The 19,339-nt window shown below is 47.5% G+C and overlaps 1 protein-coding gene across 8 annotated transcripts in view; it reads right to left on the bottom strand.

The window, feature by feature from the left end:
- LOC141060599 (C-terminal-binding protein 2) overlaps positions 1 to 19,339 on the bottom strand; it is a 52,973-nt gene that overhangs the window by 25,292 nt on the left and 8,342 nt on the right. For all 8 annotated transcript variants that reach the window (XM_073556896.1, XM_073556897.1, XM_073556898.1 and 5 more), the window contains exon 3: positions 18,758 to 18,912. In XM_073556896.1, coding sequence (XP_073412997.1) covers positions 18,758 to 18,912 — 155 coding nt within the window. The remainder of the gene's footprint in view (positions 1 to 18,757; positions 18,913 to 19,339) is intronic.

The following is a 19,339-nucleotide window of genomic DNA, read 5'->3' on the forward strand; positions in this document are numbered from 1 at the left end:
ACACAATGTATTGGGCACTACAATAGCAGATTTGCAATTTTCACTCATCATCCACAGCTGCTTGTTTCTGGAAAATACCCATAGAGTCAAAATCATCACTACACCTGCAGAAAAATTTCCAAGGGGGTATAATTTCCAAAGTGGGGTCACTTGAGAGTGGGATTCTGCTTTGCTAGCACTTAGAGACTCTGTATATGAAGTCTGCAAATTATTCTAGGAAAATCTGTACTCCACAAAGCAAATAGTGCTCCGACCCTGCCGAGGCTCACCGTGTGGCTAGCAGTACTGTACAACCACATATAGGGTATTTCCACATTAAACAGAAATTGTGTGACAAATTTTGGTGCCATTTTTCCTTGTGAAAATGTAAACTTTGGGACCAAAACAAGATTTTTGTGGTAAACATTTTTTTCATCGCTGCTCAATGGCATTAAATCCTGTGATCCACCTGTGGTGTCAATATGATCACTGCACCCTTAGACTAATTAACTGAGTGTTGTAGTTCATAAAATGGGGTCACTTATGGGAGGGATTTTGCAGTTTTGGAACCTCAGGAACTCTCCGCCAGAGGATCATGGCACCAGCAAACCAGAACAGTAAAATCTGCACTATAGTATGGCGCTCCTTCCCTTCAGAGTTTTGCACTTTGCCTTAAAAGTAGGTGTGGATTACATGTAGGGTATTGGCGCCCTCAGGACAAATTGTACAACAAACTGTGAGGTCCATTTTTTCCTATTAGCCCTTATAAAAATTAAGCATTTTGGGCGTACTTGGGATACATTGCACAAAGAAAGATTTTTGGTACGTATGGTAAAAATTCTTTCTTGTAGCCTTCATTGGGGAACAGAGGTAACCATGGGTGTATTCTGCTGTCGCTAGGAGGCTGACACTAGGCAAAAAAGTTAGCTTCTCCTCAGCAGTATACACCCACCGACTGGCACAAAGCTCGTCAGTATTAAAGAAAAAAGCAGTAAAAGAAGCAACAAGAAACACAGGTGCTTCTAATAAAATTAGAATATCAAAAAGTCAATTTATTTCAGTTCTTCAATACTAAAAGTGAAACTCATATATTATAAGTGTTTATTTCTGTAAATGTTGATGATTATGGCTTACAGCCAGTGAAACCCCAAAAGTCATTATCTCAGTAAATTAGAATAGTTTACAACACCAGCTTGAAAAATTATTTTAGAATCCAAAATGTTGGCCTACTGAAATGTATGTTCAGTAGAGTTGAGCAACTTTAGTCGGATCGGGTTTCATGAAACAAAATTTGTTTCAGATGAAACTGGTCCGACTAGGGCAAAAACAGTCGGAGTTTCGTCCGAAACCCGACCCCAATGCAAGTCAATGGGGAATAAAAGTCGGCATTGAGTGGATGAATGTCATCCGCTCAAGGCCGACTTTTATTCCCCATTGACTTGCATTGGGGTCGGATTTCGTACGAAACTCCGACTTTTCTTGCCCTAGTCGGACCAGTTTCATCTGAAACAAATTTTGTTTCATGAAACCCGATCCGACTAAAGTCGCTCAACTCTAATGTTCAGTAAATGTACTCAATACTTGATTGGGGCTCCTTTTGCATCTATTACTGTATCAATGCGGCATGGAGGCAATGAGCCTGTGGCACTGCTGAGGTGTTATGGAAGCCCAGGATGCTTTGATAGCATCATCTGCATTGTTGAGTCTGGTGTCTCTCATCTTCCTCTTTACAATACGTCATATTCTCTATGAGGTTAAGGTCAGGCGACTTTGATGGCCAATCAAGCACAGTGATGCTGTTGTTTTTAAACCAGGTATTGGTACTTTTGGCAGTGTGGACAGGTGCCAAGTCCTGATGCAGAATGAAATTTACATCTCCAGAAAACTTGTCGGCAGAAGGAAGCATGAAGTGCTCTAAAATTTCCTGGTAGTCGGCTGCGCTGACTTTGGTCTTGATAAAACACAGTGGACCTACACCATTACACCACAGATGACGTGGCTCCCAAACCATCAGTGATTGTGGAAACTTCACACTAGATCACAAGCTGCTTGGATTGTGTACCTCTTCACTCTTCCTCCAGACTCTGGGACCTTGATTTCCAAATGAAATGCAAAATGTACTTTCATCTGAAAATAACACCTTGGACCACTGAGCAACAGTCCAATTCTTTTTCTCCTTGGCCCAGGTAAGACGCTTCTGGAGTTGTCTATTGGTCATGAGTGGCTTGACACAAGGATTGCGACACTTGTAGCCCATGTCCTGGATACGTCTGTGTGTGGTGGCTCTTAAAGTAATGACTTTAGCAGCATTCCTCCCTCCTTGTGACTCTCACCCAAATTTTTGAATGGCCTTTTCTTAACAACCCTTTCAAGTCTGTGGTTATCCCGGTTGATTGTGCACCTTTTTCTATCCACTCAACTTTCCATTAATATGCTTGGATACAGCAGCCAGCTTCTTTAGCAATGAGCTTTTGTGGCTTACGCTCCTTGTGGAGTGTGTCAATGACTGCCTTCTGAACATCTGACAAGTAAGCATTCTTTCCTATGATTGTGGAGCCTACTGAAACAGACTAAGAAACCTTTTTAAACGCTTAGGAAGCCTCTGCAGGTGTTCTTTGTTATTTATTCTAATTTACTGAGATAATTACTTTTCGGTTTTCATTGGCTGTAAGCCATAATCATTAACAGAAATAAACACTTGAAATAGAGTCAGTACAAACAGAGTGATCTATGTACGAGTTTCACTTTTTGTATTGAAGAACTGAAATAAATTAACTTTTTGATATTCTAATTTTGTGAGAAGCACCCGAGATACACAGGCCGAACATAGACACAAAAACCAAGGAGGGTGCTGTGTTCCCCAACGAAGGCTTCAAGAAAAAATGTTACGGTAAATATCAAAAATTCTTCTTTCTTAATCGCTTCATTGGGGGACACCATGGGACATCCTAAAGCAGTCCCATGGGAGGGGACAGAAAAAAAAGCGCTTAAATCAGGTCGAGTGACGGACAACCACCGCTTGCAACATCTTTCTACCTAGGCCAGCATCAGCCGAAGCACAGGTATGCACCATATTGAATCTTGCAAATGTATGCAGAGATGACCAGGTAGCGGCCTTGCAAATCTGGGTTGCAGAAGCCTGGTTGTGAACGGCCCAGGAGGCCTCCACAACACGGTTGGAGCGAGCCATCACTTCTGGAAAGGGTGGTCTATCCTTGACATAACTATAGCCAAGCGGATCCAATGGGAGATAGAATTGGAGGAAGGTAGTCCCTTCCGGTGGCCATCAGGAATAACGAACAAGTCCGAATGTCTGAAGAATGCTGTTCTTGAAAGGTAGAAACGCAGCGCTCTGACTAGGTCCAGTTTGTGGACAGACCTATCCAGGGGATTAACAGGGTATGGGCAGAAGGAAGGACAATATCCTTGTTGATCTGGAAAGGGGATACCACCTTAGGGAAGAATGAAGGTACCGCACGAACGACCACCTTGTCCTGATAGAAAATGAGGAAGGGGGAGCGGCAAGAGAGCCGCTAACTGAGACTTGTCTGATGGAAGCGATCGCAAACAAAAAGGCAACCTTCCAGGAGAGAAGCCAAGGTGTCTTGAATCTGATCCCTCAAATGGTCAAAGCTAGGTTAAGGTCCCACTGGTCCACAGGGGAAAGATATGGAGGTGCTAGACAAGCAACTCCCTGAAGGAAGGTCTTGATCTGGGGAAGAGAAGCCAAATTTTGTTGAGGGTCAGAATTGAGAGTGCGGAGAACTGACCCTTGCGAGTACTAAGAGACAAACTGGACTCTAGCCCTGATTGTAAGAATGCCAGGATAGATGGAAGGGAAAAATATTGGGAGCTGTACGACTCGTCGCACCAGCAAAACAAGGCCTTCCAAGACCGATGATAAATGCATGAAGATGTGAGTTTTCTCGCCCTGATCATAGTCTGTATGACTTGAGATGAGAAGCCTGCATCTCTCAGGACTGCGCCTTCAATAGTCATGCCATTAAATTGAGAAACTGAGAATTCTGATGGAAGAAGGGACCCTGAGAAAGTAGGTCTGGGAGTTTAAAGGGTACCTCTGCAAGCAGGTTGACTAACTCTGCATACCAGACTCTTTTGGGCCAGTCTGGAGCCACTAGGATGGCTGGAACACTTCCACCTTGATCTTCTAGACGGGTCTGGAAATCAGGGGAAGGGGTGGAAAGAGGTACAGAAGTTGAAACTGAGACCATGGAATGACCAGGTCATTGTAACTGATCTCCAGAGGGTCGCAAGACCTGGCCACAAAACGAGGGACTTTGTGATTCATCCAAGACACCATCAGATCGACATTGGGAGTGCCCCACCTCTGACAGAATCTGGATGAACATAGAGGGTTTGAGTAACCACTTGCCTAAGAGACCCTGCCAACTTAGTAAGTTGGCGGCCCAGTTATCCATGCCTGGAACATGGACCGCTGATATTGCTAGCACGTGCCGCTCAACCCAAGCCAGAATTTGAGAGACCTTTAATGTGACTGACCAGCTGCGTGTCCCCCCCCCCCCCCCCCCCGATGGTTTATATATGCCACAGCCGTGGCATTTTCTGATTGAATAGAAGGCCCTGCCAGTGGAGGAGAGAGAGGTAGATGGCTCTGATTTCCAGGAGACTGACGGGAAGGGAGGCTTCCCGAGAGTTCCAGCAACTCTGGCCTATGTGGTGAAAGAAGACCACTCCCTATCGAAGGAGACTGGCGTTCGTTGTGACAATTTGCCAACGGAGAGGGAGGAATGATCTCCAGTGCCGAATGTAGAGGGTGAGACTCCACCATGCATAGAACTGCCTCACTTGAAGAGGCAAGAGTATGGGGATACCCAGAGAAGAAATCCTTTAGTCCCAAGCTGACAGATGGACTAACTGAAGGGGACTGGTATGGAGTTGGGCGAAAGCGTCAGCTTCCATCGTGGCAATCATCTTCCCCAGAACTCTCATGCAGAGTCAAAGAGAGAGAGAGAGGATGGGCTTCTTAGGGAACAAATTCCCAGATGGAATGCAAAGATCTTTTCCTCTGGGAGAACTTTGGCGTGAGCTGTATTGAATAACGTGTCTAGGAATAAAAGGAGCTGGCTCGGGATCAGAGACTATTTCGCTGTGTTGATCACCCAGCCTAGATGGGAAAGTGTCCAAGGTGATCTGAACACTTTCGCAACAGTCTAAGAAGGACGGGCCCTTGCTCAGGAGGTTGTCCAGGTAGGGAATGATTACTACCTTCTTGAAGCAGGGAACTGCCATGATGGCCACCATGAAAAGAAAAGGGGGAGACAGGTCGCTTCCAATGCGTAGGTCTGTATGGAAAGTAGATGAGTGCACAGCAAGTGTTAGGCTCACCTGATAGGGTTGTGAGAGTCACAACACCTATAATCGCATAAAACAGCTGCAGCAGTCTGCACGAGGTCCAAGGACTTGGTACAAAGAGAAGGCTGGTAGTGCAATAAGAGACTGCGCTGCTGTGGTAGAATTCAAGGTATCTTTATTGCCATGATGGCCACCATGACCTTGGTACACACTCTGGGCTAACCTGTGATAACGATCTCCCTGACCCAGGTGTCGTCGAGTACGAAGAGCCACGCACCCCGAAAGAGAAGGCGGCGGCCACCCACCCCAAGAGGATTCCCAGGTGGGGGTGATCTGTCATGCAAAAAAGAATCTATTGGTACGGAACCCTGAGGACTTGACAGAGTGGCCCTTTGGGCACCATGCCAGGGCTGGTTTCAAGGACTGATTCCTTCTCTCTCTGAGCATGAGACCGGTCTCGCTGACAGGAGGTCCCAGAGGAGGAAGTGTGACGAAAGGGGAAAAACTGAAGAGAACGTCTCCTGGTAAATGGATGTTTAGGCTTAGGCTGGGTAAGAGAGGTACTCTTAGCACTGGTGGTGTCTGAAATGAGCTGATCCGGCTTAGACCCAAGTAGATGTGATCCCTAGAAGGGGAGATTTATAAGGGACTTCTTGGACGTTGGGGTTTGAATTTCAGGATTTGAGCCAGAGGATTCTGCGAATGGCTACAATATTGCTGGTAACATGGGCAGAGCAGTTGGAGGCTTCCAAAGACACGGTAAGCAAATTTTTACCTGTGCGGGCAATCTGATCCACATGATTCACCAGTTCGTCTGGTGAGGCAGCTGATAAAATGCCCTCCTGAAGAAATTTTGCCCAGGTGGAAACAGACTTGGCTTGGCTACCCATGTGGAAGCAAAGGTGGGACAGAAGCACAGGGAAGAGATGGGGCAGTCCACAGCTGAGGATTCTACCCATTTTGCTGAGGAAATAAGGACCAAAAGGGATACAAGATATCCAACTGCCTTCTACCTGAGAAGCGATTTTCCTGGTGCTCCCACTGTTTGGCAAAGATTCCCTCAAACTTCTTGTGATTGGAAAAAACCTGGGGAGGGCGTTTTGACTTTTTGAATGAGACCGAGTGTTCCGAGGTAGGACACTCCTCGTCCTTAATATTTACTGATTAACTGCCGATATAAGGCTGTCGACCAAATCTTGGAGCTTGGAAGATTGTTCCGTGTTGGAATCAGATTCTGACTGGAAATCTAGATCGGACTCCGGGGAGGAGTGGGATACTGAAGACATCCTGGAGGATGTAGAAGGAGAACCAGACGAGGAACTGGTGTGTGCCCACTTCTTGGACCTTATCCTTGATCTCCCATGCTGAGGGTGACGGATGGGTGCCTGCAATTAGATTTGAGAAACGATCGGAGCACTAGAGGTGTCTGAAATGTTAGACAAACGTTCAAGGACCTGCACCAGGGTCTGAGATACCTTGGTTAGGTCAGTTACTGATTGAGAAATAGCAAAAGCCCACTCTGAAGGAGGGGGGTATACTCTCGTCCCGGGCAGCGGGAGGCTCCTGTGAGAAGGGCTGCAATCTGGGCAGCAAGCTGAGGTCTAACATATGGGCCACTTTTTGCAGAGGAAACACAGGCATAGTTAAAGATAGCGTGGGAGGGACAGGAACGAGACTCCCTGGGTCTGTGCATATGTATGACCAGGAGCTGAGAGGGACTGGTGAGGAGGGCTAAGCCTAGGAAAGAAGAAAAAAAAAAAAAAAAAAAAAAAAAAAAAAGACAGCCTGGACAGAGCCTACCCCGTTCATGGATGGAGAAAACTTGTCCATGGGAGAGACAAGTCCAGCAAGACTATGCAATGTGGAGTTGCAGCAAGACATAAAACACTGCTGAAGATGGATATAGAGTGAAAGAAATGGAAGGGAAGGGCTCAGGCAAGGCGCGCTAAAAACCCGTGCTGTGAAAGGAAGACGAGTGCTGCCAGAAAATGGAAAGCACGCTTGAGAGCCCTGATTGGCTGTTGCGCACAAGGGGGGAGGGAGGAAGCATTCCCTGAAAAAGAAAGAGGTGCTCCCATAGGAAGGAAAGTGTGTGAGCGATGACTGGACGGCACACACGAGGAGAAAGGGGTGTAGCTAAAGTATGTAGGCCTTCGTACAGAGAGCTGGGGTGAGGAACAGGCAAGGACCAGCCACCACAAACCGCTGTGAGACACGCTTGAAGTGACAGGAGGTAAGGTCCAGACCAGAGAAGATACAATGTGGCCATCACCACATTGTTCTCTCGGGTGCTATTTTGGGAAAACAGGCTGAGACGTTACACCCTGTTACCCTGAAGAGGAGAATCTGAAAAAGGGAAAAAATTAAAGGGAACCTGTCAGCAGTTTTGGCCGATATAAGATATGGCCACTGCCTTTCAGGGCTTATCTACAGCATTCTATAATGCTGTAGATAAGCCCCCAATCAGACCTGCAAGATAAGAAAAAACAGGATTTTTGGGTCGCTTACCGTAAAATCTGTTTCTCGGAGCCGTCATTGGGGGACACAGAAACCATGCGTGTATGCTGCTGCCACTATGCACAGAAAAAGGTTAGCTCCGCAGCATACACCCCACCGACCGGCACTAATTTCCTCAGTTAGTGAGAAAGCAGTAGGAGAAGTAACAAAATAGAGTAAAAACAGAACGGACAACTCAACTGTAACCAACACACAACAAAAGAACAGGAGTTGCAAAACATGGGAGGGTGCTGTGTCCCCCAATGAAGGCTTCGAGAAACAGATTTTACGGTAAGCAACCCAAAAATCCTGTTTTCACTATCACCTCATTGGGGGACACAGAAACCATGGGACGTCCCAAAGCAGTCCCTGGGGAGGGAAAAGCAAACTTCCATTAGGTCTGAGAACTCACCACCGCCGCCTGCAAGATCCTTCTGCCTAGGCTGGCGTCCGCAGAAGCGTAGGTGTGGACCTTGTAAAATTTGGCAAATGTGTGGATCGAAGACCAAGTTGCAGCTTTGCAAAGCTGCAGCGCGGAGGCTCTGTGGCGCACCGCCCAGGAGGCACCCACTGCCTGGTTAGAGTGAGCTCTAATTCCAGGAGGGGGCACTCGATGCTTGACCCGGTAGGCTTCCAAAATTGCCGATCTGATCCAGCGAGCAATAGAAGCCTTGGAGGCCGGCTGACCCTTCCACCCACCATCTAGAATGATGAAAAGTGAGTCTGTCTTCCGCAAGGGAGCCGTCCTAGCCAGGTAGACCTTCATCTCCCTGACCAGGTCTAGCTTGTTCAAGGAGCGCTCCAGAGGGTGGATTGGACCCGGACAAAAGGATGGGAGAACAATGTCCTCATTTAGGTGGAAAGTAGACACCACCTTAGGAAGGAAGGAAGGCGGGGGCCGCAGGACAACCTTATCCTGGTGGAGCACCAAGAAAGGGGGGGCGAGAAGAAAGGGCCGTCAATTCCAACACACGCCGGATGGAGGTGATGGCCACCAGAAAGGCCACTTTCCAGGAGAGAAGGGATAGGGAGACTTCCCTGAGAGGTTCAAAACCTCTCAGGGAGAGAAAGGAAATGCAACATCAACTGTTATTCACTGTCCTATTAAGGGAATAGAAGAATCCAGGATATCTATAAACAGAAAGATAGTGAGGAAACACTTAGCTAACCTAAATGAATTCAAGTCTCCAGGTCCAGATGAATTACACCCCAGAGTACTGAAGGAGATAGCAGAAGAAATTTTTGAACCCCTCTCCATAATCTTTGAAAATTCTTGGAGAACAGGAGAAGTGCCAGAAGACTGGAGAAGAGCAAATGTTGTTCCTATCTTCAAAAAGGGGAAGAAGGTGGACCCAGGCAACTATAGGCCGGTGAGTCTGACTTCTATACCAGGAAAGATCTTTGAACAAATTATTAAACAACATGTATGTCAATACCTGGATAAGAATGAAGTGATTAAACAGAGTCAGCATGGGTTTCTAACTAATAAGTCATGTCAGACTAACTTAATTTCCTTCTATGACGGTATCACTGATTGGGTGGATCAAGGAAATGCTGTAGATATAGTATATCTTGACTTCAGCAAAGCATTTGACAAAGTCTCTCATACAATCCTTATTGAAAAAATGACTAAGTATGGAATGGACAAGGCAACTGTTAGGTGGATTCATAACTGGCTTAGTGATCGGACCCAAAGAGTGGTCGTAAATGGCTGCACATCCAGTTGGAAGAATGTCTCAAGTGGGGTACCACAGGGCTCTGTCCTGGGCCCTGTATTGTTCAACATCTTTATCAACGATTTAGATGAAGGAATTGAGGGTAAACTGATTAAATTTGCTGATGACACAAAGCTAGGAGGGATAGCTAATACTAGAGGAGAGAGAGGATTCAAAAAGATTTAAATAAACTGGAGAAGTGGGCAGCAACTAACAGAATGGTTTTTAACAGGGAGAAATGCAAAGTACTACATCTGGGCAATAAAAATGAAAAAAGCATATATAGAATGGGAGGAATAGGGCTAAGTGACAGCACATGTGAAAAAGACTTGGGTATACTAATAGATCACAGACTGAATATGAGTCAACAGTGTGATGCAGCAGCAAAAAAGGCAAATGCAATTCTAGGATGTATTAACAGAAGCATACAGTCTAGATCACGTGAAGTCATTATTTCCCTCTACTCCTCTTTGGTCAGACCTCATCTAGAATATTGTGTCCAGTTTTGGGCACCACATTTTAAAAAAGACATCAACAAACTGGAGCAAGTTCAGAAAAGAGCGACCAGAATGGTGACCGGTCTGCAAACCCTGTCTTATGAGGAAAGGTTGCAGGATTTGGGAATGTTTAGTTTGCAAAAGAGAAGACTGAGAGGAGACTTAATAGCTGTCTACAAATATCTAAAGGGCTGTCACATTGTAGAAGGATCAACTTTATTCTCATTTGCACAAGGAAAGACTAGAAGCAATGGGATGAAACTGAATGAGAAGAGACACAGATTAGATATTAGAAAAAACTTTTTGACAGTTAGAGTGATCAATGAGTGGAACAGGCTGCCACGAGAAGTGGTGAGTTCTCCTTCAATGGAAGTCTTCAAACAGAGGCTGGACAGACATCTGACTGGGATGATTTAGCGAATCCTGCTTTGAGCAGGGGGTTGGACCAGATGGCCCAGGAGGTCCCTTCCAACTCTACGATTCTATGAGACCCTTGAAGAGCCTCCAGGACCAGATTGAGATCCCATGGATCCACGGGAGCATGGTACGGAGGTGCCGCATGAGTCACTCCCTCCCTGAAGAAAGGTCTTGACCTGCGGACGGGAGGCCAACGTCTTCTGGAAAAGGATGGAAAGCGCCGAGACCTTTTAAAGAGCTGAGGGCAAGGCCCGCATCTAGGCCTGCCTGGAGGAACGCCAGGATAGAAGGGAGAGAAAAGGACATGGGCGGAACGTCATTGGCCTCACACCAAGTGAAATAGGCCTTCCACGTACGATAATAAATTCTGGAAGACGATGGCTTTCTAGCCCGGATCATGGTGTGAATCACACGATCCGAAAAACCTGACCGTTTCAGATCCACGGTTTCAACAGCCACGCCATTAAATTGAGCGGCAGAGAATTGGGGTGGCAGATTGGACCCTGAGACAGCAGATCTGCTCTGTCTGGAAGCTTCCAGGGGGCGTCCGCGAGAAGGTTGACGATGTCCGCGAACCAAGCCCTTCTGGGCCAATCCGGAGCGATGAGGATGACTGGTACCCCTTCCGCCTTGACTTTCTTCAACAGCTTGGGAAGAAGAGGAAAGGGAGGGAACAGATAGGGAAGCTTGAACTGAGACCAAGGAATGGTGAGAACATCAGTGCCCACTGCGAGAGCATCTCGGGCCCTGGATACGAATTATGGGACCTTCCTGTTCAGGCGAGACGCCAGCAGATCTACGTCCGGAGTCCCCCAACGACGGCAATTCTGATGAAAGACGTCCGGGTGTAAGGACCACTCTCCTGCCGCAAGACCCTTGCGGCTGAGAAAATCGGCGGCCCAGTTGTCCACGCCGGGAATGTACACCGCGGATATCGCATCGCTGGGACTGATACCTCTGCCCAGTGGAGAATCTTGGGCACTTCCGCTAGAGCCGAAGAACTCCGTGTCCCCCCTCGGTGGTTGACATATGCCACCGCTGTGGCATTGTCTGTCTGAATCCGTATCGGCAGACCCCCAGAGAAGCCTTTCCCAGTGAATGAGAGCCAGATAAATCGCCCGTATCTCGAGGACGTTGATCGGCAGAATTGTCTCGAGTCGACCACCGACCCTGGATAGTCTGATTGCGAAACACTGCCCCCCAGCCGAGAAGGCTGGAGTCCGTAGTGACAATCTGCCAGTGAATCCGAAAGAACGATCGGCCTAGGGCAATGAGAGGTGACGTCAGCCACCAATTGAGGGACTGTTTGACCCGAGATTAGAGGCGGAGTGGACGATCCAGGGAAAGGACAGACCTGTTCCACCGAGACAGTATGGCCTGTTGAAGCAGTCTCGAGTGGAATAGAGTAAAGGGAATTGCTTCGGCCGTCGCCACCATCTTTCCCAAGACTTTCATGGCTGATCGAAAGGATGGAAGCTGGGGGCTCTTCAGCGAACGTACATCTCGCCGCAAAGATATCAACTTCTCTTTGGGAAGAAGGACTCTCGAACGACGGGTGTCGAACAATAAGCCTAGAAACACCAGGCGTTGAGTCGGAACAAGGCAGGACTTCCTTTTGTTTACGAGCCATCCGAATCTGGACAGGGTGTCGAGAACGATGGCAAGACTTTGGTGAGCCTGGGGAAAAGACGGAGCTTTGATCAGAATGTCGTCGAGGTACGGAAAGAGGACGAGACCCCTGATCCTCAACAGGGCCATCACTGCCGCCATGATCTTTGTAAATACTCTGGGCGTGGTGGCGAGGCCGAAAGGCAGGGCGACAAACTGGTAGTGGTCCTGCTGAAAAGCGAAATGCAGGAATTTCTGATGCCCGGGAAAGATGGGGACATGCAGATAGGCATCCTGAATGTCTATTGAGCACATGAATTCCTGCGCCTCCATGGAAGCGATTACTGAACGAAGGGACTCCATCCCGAAATGCCGCAGGCTGACCCTTTTGTTCAGTAATTTGAGATCCAAAATGGGCCGTACCGCGCCGCCTTTTTTCGGCTCTACAAACAGGTTTGAGTAAAACCCTGTGAATCGTTCTGTTTCGGGAACAGGCACAATCACCCCGGAGCTGAGAAGAGAGGCGATGGATGCAAAGAAACCCGGAACTAAGGTGGGGTCTTTTGGAGGTCGGGATTCGAAGAAACGATCTCGGGGCCGAGAAATGAACTATCTTGTATCCTGAGGATACAACTTCCCTGACCCAAGCGTCTTCCACCGAGGCAAGCCAGACGTCTCTGAAGAAAAGGAGTCGGCCGCCCAGCTGGGAAGGTGCCTCGTAACTTTGTTGATAGTCATGCCAATGTGGACCGTCCAGTTCTGGATCTTGAGGATCTGCCCTGGGAGGAGTGAGATCGCCAGGAGGGAGTGGGCCTAAAGGAGACCTTCTTCCTATCCTGGCACGCTTGCAGCCTTTATTAGTTTGAGAAGGGTTCTGCCGACGCGACGGAAAGACCGAAAGGGACGAAACTGACGCCTTGGAGGGGGTCTACGAGGCTTGGACTGAGGGAAAAGAGCTTGTACCCCCGGTAGCGTCTTTAATGATCTGGTCCAGTTGAGATCCAAAGAGACGCGCTCCCTGAAAAGGCAGATTGGTAAGGGACTTTTTAGAAGACAAATCCGCCTGCCAAGCCTTAAGCCAAATTGTGCGCTGGATTGCAACAACGTTGCTGGACGCTTGAGCTGCGCAAGACGCGGCATCTAAGGAGGCAGAGATCAAATATTCCCCTGCATGGGAGATCTGGTTGGCTAGCTCGGCCAGACGTTCCAGTTGGGCTCCATCAAGAATGCCTTGGGGGAGATCCTCCGCCCAAGTAGCTATGGCTTTTGCTACCTAAGTGGAAGCAAAGGTCGGGCTTAGCACCGTAGCAGCCGCTTCGAATGCTGACTTTGCTAAGGATTCTATGATCCTGTCATTAGAATCCTTTAGAGACGCAACACCTGAAACCGGAAGGACTGTGTTGTTAGATAGTCTGGACACAGGAGCATCTACAGAGGGGGAAGCCGACCAGTTGTCGGTGAGCTCTTGAGAAAATGGATACAGCACGCCGAGGCGCTTCCCTCTTTGGAAACGCCTGGTTGGATTTTCTCTTTCCCTAGTAAGGAGCTTGTCAAACTCAGAGTGAGAAGACTCTGGAAGGTGCTTCTGCCCGTCTGAACGAAAACCTCCTGATCTGAGGGTTTCGCAGGGGAGTCTGTGATCTCGAAAGAGTGGTTGATCGCGGCAATGAGGTTCTGTACCGTAACCTTCATGTCCGCGGTATGGTCCGAATCCAGCTCTAAAATCTCTTCGGATGGTGCATCCGAGAAAGCTTCGCTTGACTCGGGTGAGGAGGCATGGGAAGGAGACTGCTGGGAAGGACTATGCGGTGAGATGGGGCGAGGGGAGGATTCCGGACGGAGATACTGCCTGGGCCTTTTGCGGCTCATGCTGGCTGACACAGATGGAGCCTCTTGTGACCTGCTGGATCCTGCAGAAGTGTCTAGGGGCAACTTATCAAGAGCGGCCAGTAGGGACTGAGACACCCTGGTAAGATCTGCCACTGATTGTGATAGAGAAGAAGCCCAGCCAGGGATGGGGGGGTTCACTCTCACGTGGAACAGGGGGCTCCTGGGCGGCAGACTCAATGGGATTGCTGCAGTCGAGGCAGAGGGGAGTAGACTGACCTGAGGGAAGTTTGCGATTGCAAGAAGAACATGCAAAGTACTTGACTAAAGTGCAAGTGGGGGCCGGAGGGCGAGCACGGTCAGGCTTAGAGTTAGACATAATGAAGGAAAATAACTGAAGCAGTGCCGGTAGGTTGGGGGACAGGAGGCAGAGGAGGTGTCAGTCTGCAGTTGCAGAGCTACTCACGGTCCGGTGTCCTGTAGTTACTCCCAGTAAGCGATGCTACACGGCTCGTCTGGACTTGCAGGGCCACAGCAGAAGAGACGGGGTCCGGCTGACAGGCAGAGAAAATGGCGCCAGCATGAGAGGTGCAGAGAAGGAAGCGCGCGCTTTCCAGGAAGAGGATGGGCGGAGATAACCTCCGTTGCTGAAGATGGCACCGCCCGCTCATGAAATAGACATGCTAGGGTTGGGAGTGGCCGAGCGCCACCTCAGGGCGCATAATATCAGGGGAGAAGGCGGAGGGCGGGCCTAGCACGGGCGGGAGAGAAACCCGCCTAAGAATGAGGGCGGGGGGCGTGGCCGCGACGCAGGACAAGGTCCGAAATGAAGCCGGGGCCTAGAGTAAATGCGGCGGCTGCCTGTCAGCGTGGAGGCTTCGCAGCACTGCCGTGGCGACCGCTCCCGAGGATCGCTGTGGCCGGGCGGGAGAGAAGCCCGCCTATGAATGAAGGTGGGGGCGAAGCCGCTGCAGAACAAGGCCCAAACCGAAGCCGGGGCCTGGATTAAATGCGGCGGCCTCCGGGAGGCGCGGAGGCCTCGCAGCACTGCCGCAGCGACCGCTCCCAAAGGATCCGTGCCTGAGCTGCTGAGGAGGATGCGACTTGGGGCCTCATACTTACCCTGCTTGATCAGTCTTCTGAGTAAACCTGAGAAAATTAGTGCCGGTCGGTGGGGTGTATACTGCAAAGGAGGAGTTAACCTTTTTCTGTGCATAGTGTCAGCCTCCTAGTGGCAGCAGCATACACCCATGGTTTCTGTGTCCCCCAATGAGGCGGTAGAGAAATAAGTTTCATTATACTCACCCGTGGGGGCAGCCCTGTCCGATGGGTGTCGCAGGTCCGGGTATGGCGTCTCCCATCTTCTTGTGATGCCGCCCTCCTGCTTGCTTCATCGGTCCCCAGCATTGCGCTCCTGTGCAGGCGTACTTATCTGTCCTGTTGAGGGCAGACCAAAGTACTGCAGTTCGCAAGTGCTTGGAATGTTCAGCGAGACCCAGCGCCTGCGCATTGCAGTACTTTACTCTGCATTAAACAGGACAGATAAGTATGCCTGCGCAGGAAGGCGATGCTCGGGAGCCATCAAGCAAGCAAGAGGGTGGCGTTGCAAGAAGATGGAAGGCGCCATACCCGGACCTGAGACATCCATCGGACCGGACCGCCCCCCAGGCCCCAGGTGAGAATAATAAAACTTATTTTTCTTCTCTTGCATGTCGGATTGGGGCTTATCTACAGCATTATAGAATGCTATGTATAAGCCCTGAAAGGCAGTGGCCGTATCTTATATCGGCCAAAACTGCTGAAAGGTTCACTTTAATAACACACAACAAGGTGACCTAAGGAGAACAAATGGATCTGGGATCAGATCCACGTCTGCCTCCTACTGACACGGAGTTAAAACTGATGTGATTTGTGCAAGTCGGTGGGTGTTCCCTACTGAGGAGAAGCCAACTCTTTTTGCCACACGCAAGATACATTCCTTGAGGGATCTAGTTTCCAAAATGGGGTAATTTGTGGGGGGGTTTCCACTGTTTAGGCACATCAGGGGCTCTCCAAACGGAACATGGGGTCCGCTAATGATTCTAGCTAATTTTACATTCAAAAAGTAAAACTGTGCTTCTTCCCTTCCAAGACCTGCCATGCGCCCAAACAGTAGTTTTCTCCCACATATGGAGTATTAGTGTACTCAGGAGAAATTGGTCAACAAATTGAATGGTGCATTTTCTCCTGTTACCCTTGTGAAAAAAAAATTGAGTCTAAAGTAACATTTTTGTGAAAAAAGTTGATTTTTTCCTTCCACATTGCTTCAGTTCCTGTGAAGCACCTGAAGGGTTAATAAACTTATTCAATGTGGATTGAGCACCTTGAGGGGTACAGTTTTTAGAATGGTGTCAATTTTGGGTATTTTCTGTCATATAGGTACCTGAAAGTCACTTCAAATGTGATGTGGTCCCTAAAAAAAAAATGGTGTTGTAAATTTTGTTGGAAAAATGAGAAGCCGGTGGACAACTTTTAACCCTTACAACTTCCTAAGAAAAAAAAAATTGTTTCAAAAATTGTGCTCAGGTAAAGTAGACACGTGGGAAATGTTATTTATTAAATATTTTGTGCAATATGACTGATTTAACCCCTTCATCACCCAGCCTATTTTGACCTTACTAACCTGTCCCTTTATGAGGTAATAATACAGGAATGCTTCAACGGATCCTAGCGATTCTGAGACTGACTTTTCATGACATATTGGGCTTCATATGTTAGTGGTAAATTTAGGTTGATAATTTTAGCATTTATTTGTGAGAAAAAAAAATCGGAAATTTGGCGAAAATTTCGCATTTTTCAAATTTTGAATTTTTATTCTGTTAAACACAGAATGTGACATAAAATAGTTAAAAACATTTTCCACATGTCTACTTTACATCAGGACAATTTTGGGAAAAAAAAAAAATTTGGTTAGGAAGTTATAATGGTTCAAAATTTATCAGCAATTTCTCATTTTTCCAGCAAAATTTACAAAACCATTTTTTTACGGACCATCTCACATTTGAAGTCCCTTTGAGGAGCCTACATGACAGAAAACACTCAAAAGTGACACCATTCCAAAAACTGCACCCCTCAAACTACTCAAAACTACATTCCCAGAAGATTATTAACCCTTCAGGTGCTTTACAGCAACTAAAGCAACGTGGAAGGAAAAAATGGTCATTTTAATTTTTCCAAGAAAAATGTTCTTTTAGGCTATGTGCCCACGTAGCGTTTTAAAACGCTCACTAAAAACCGGACTCCTTCCCAGAAATCGCGCGTTTTTTTCCACGCGATTTCACCGCGATTATGATCGCGATTTTGCCGCGATTTTCGCGTGCGATATTCAAGCACTTTCCAAGCGATTTGAAGCATCGCTTGGAAAGTGATTGACAGGTTGGTCACACTCGTCAAACATAGTGTTTGACAAGTGTGACCAGGTTTTTACTATTGAGGCCGCCTATGCGGCATCAATAGTAAAAGATAGGATGTTAAAATGTTAAAAAAAATAAAAAAATCGGGGTATATTTACCTTCCGGCGTCCCGCGCTGCCATCCCGGGCCACAGCGTTCCCAGTAATGCCTTGCGAGACCTGTGATGACGTAGTCTCACGTTGCTATAGCGATCTCGCGAGACCGCTAGAGTCACGCGAGACTACGTCATTACAGGGCCTTGCCACAAGGCATTACTGGGAACGCTAGGCCAGGAATGCAGCGCGGGACACCGGAAGGTAAATATACCCCGATTTTTTATTTTTTATTCTTTTTTTTACAGGGGTATGGTACCCAGGGCCTGGAGGACAGTCTCCTCTCCTCCACACCGTGGGTACCAACCACACATGAGACTCTTAACTTCCCGCATGGTGGGCATAGCCACATGCGGGAAGTAAGCGATTCTCATGCATTCCTATGGGTGCGGAATCGCGGCAATTGTTTGCGATTCCGCACAAAAGAATGAGCATGCTGCGATTTTTTCCGCGATGCGATTCCGCCGCGGAAAAAAGCGCAGCATTAGCACAGCATGTGCGGAATGCCATAGGAATGCATGGGGGGCGTTCTGTACACGATTTTTAAGCGTTTTTGCCCTGAAAATCGCGGCAAAAACACTTAAAAATCGCTACGTGGGCACACAGCCTTAGCCTCAATTTCTTCATTTGCAGTAACCCCGGTCACCCGACCCGCAGGAACGTGATCCCGCCATGATGCCTGTGTGGCGTCACAGGTCGATAGGGCACTAAGTTTCATGATGCCTATGTGGCGTCACAGGTCAGGAAGGGGTTAAGGGCATAAAAATCAAAAGTTTGAAAATTGCGAAATTTCCCAAATTTTCACCAAATTTCCCATTTTTTTCACAAATAAATGCAAGTCATATCGAAGAAATGACACCAATATCATGAAGTACAATATGTTACGAAGAAAAAAACAGTCTCAGAATCAGTGGGATCTGTTGAAGAGATCCAGAGTTATTAACACACAAAGTGACACTGGTCAGAATTATAAAATTTGGCCTGGTCAAAGGTGAAAACAGGTTCGGGGGTGAAGAGGTTAAATCATAGATAGACAATACTTGGCATTTGGTCTGCTGTGAAACTACAACTCCTGTCATACCCTGGCAGTCTCCTGGCAACCAGTGGCTGTCAAGGAATGCTGAGAGCTGTAGTTTCACAACAGCTGGAATACCAAAGGTTGCTAATCCCTGTTCCAAGGTCCCAACACTAGCAAAACAGACATTTCTTAATTTTCCCACACAGGAAGGCTTGAGGCAGTTGTATCTGTAGACATTGCTAAAATATTCAGAGAAGTTCGTCCATTTCAAGAATATGTAATGAAATCAGCAAAAAGTAATACAGAACTTCTATAGACTTACTTTCTCGTGGATTTCTTGTGTAGACTGAGCGTCGCAGAATGCTACTGTAGCAACATCCTTCAATATAGGCATCTCAACCGTGCAATCCCTTCCATCCAGAAGGGCCACCAATGGACGGACAGGCATAGGACCATTCAGAATAGGCGGCCGAATACCTGAACAAAAACAAATCAGTAAAGATCTTCTTTGAACACAAGTAGTTGTCAAACTATAAATTGCCTCTACACAAAATCTGCTATTTGATTTTTTTCAGGCTTTAATCAAAACAAACAAGCAAAACATCACAGAGCACATCAATTTTGAACATATATCTACCCATGAACACCATATTATAAGTTCATATAGACCTAATGCACATAAAACGTACACATTGCATTATTTAGCATTGGTCCTTAATTATGTGTTGGCCAGAGCAACAATCATAGTTGTAATTGGACTCTAATAGCGCAGCATGGCCTATTTTTTGCAGAGATGCAGTACATTTTTATTGTGTCCATGGATTTCATTCAATTGCTGTGCAAAGGCTATTTCCATATCACAATCTTCAATAACCTATTAATACATGCAGTTTTCAAGGTGGCT

Source organism: Dendrobates tinctorius, unplaced genomic scaffold (genome assembly GCF_039654945.1).
Source record: "Dendrobates tinctorius isolate UK_male_01 unplaced genomic scaffold, ASM3965494v1 ptg000241l, whole genome shotgun sequence".
NCBI classification, from domain to species: Eukaryota; Metazoa; Chordata; class Amphibia; order Anura; family Dendrobatidae; genus Dendrobates; species Dendrobates tinctorius.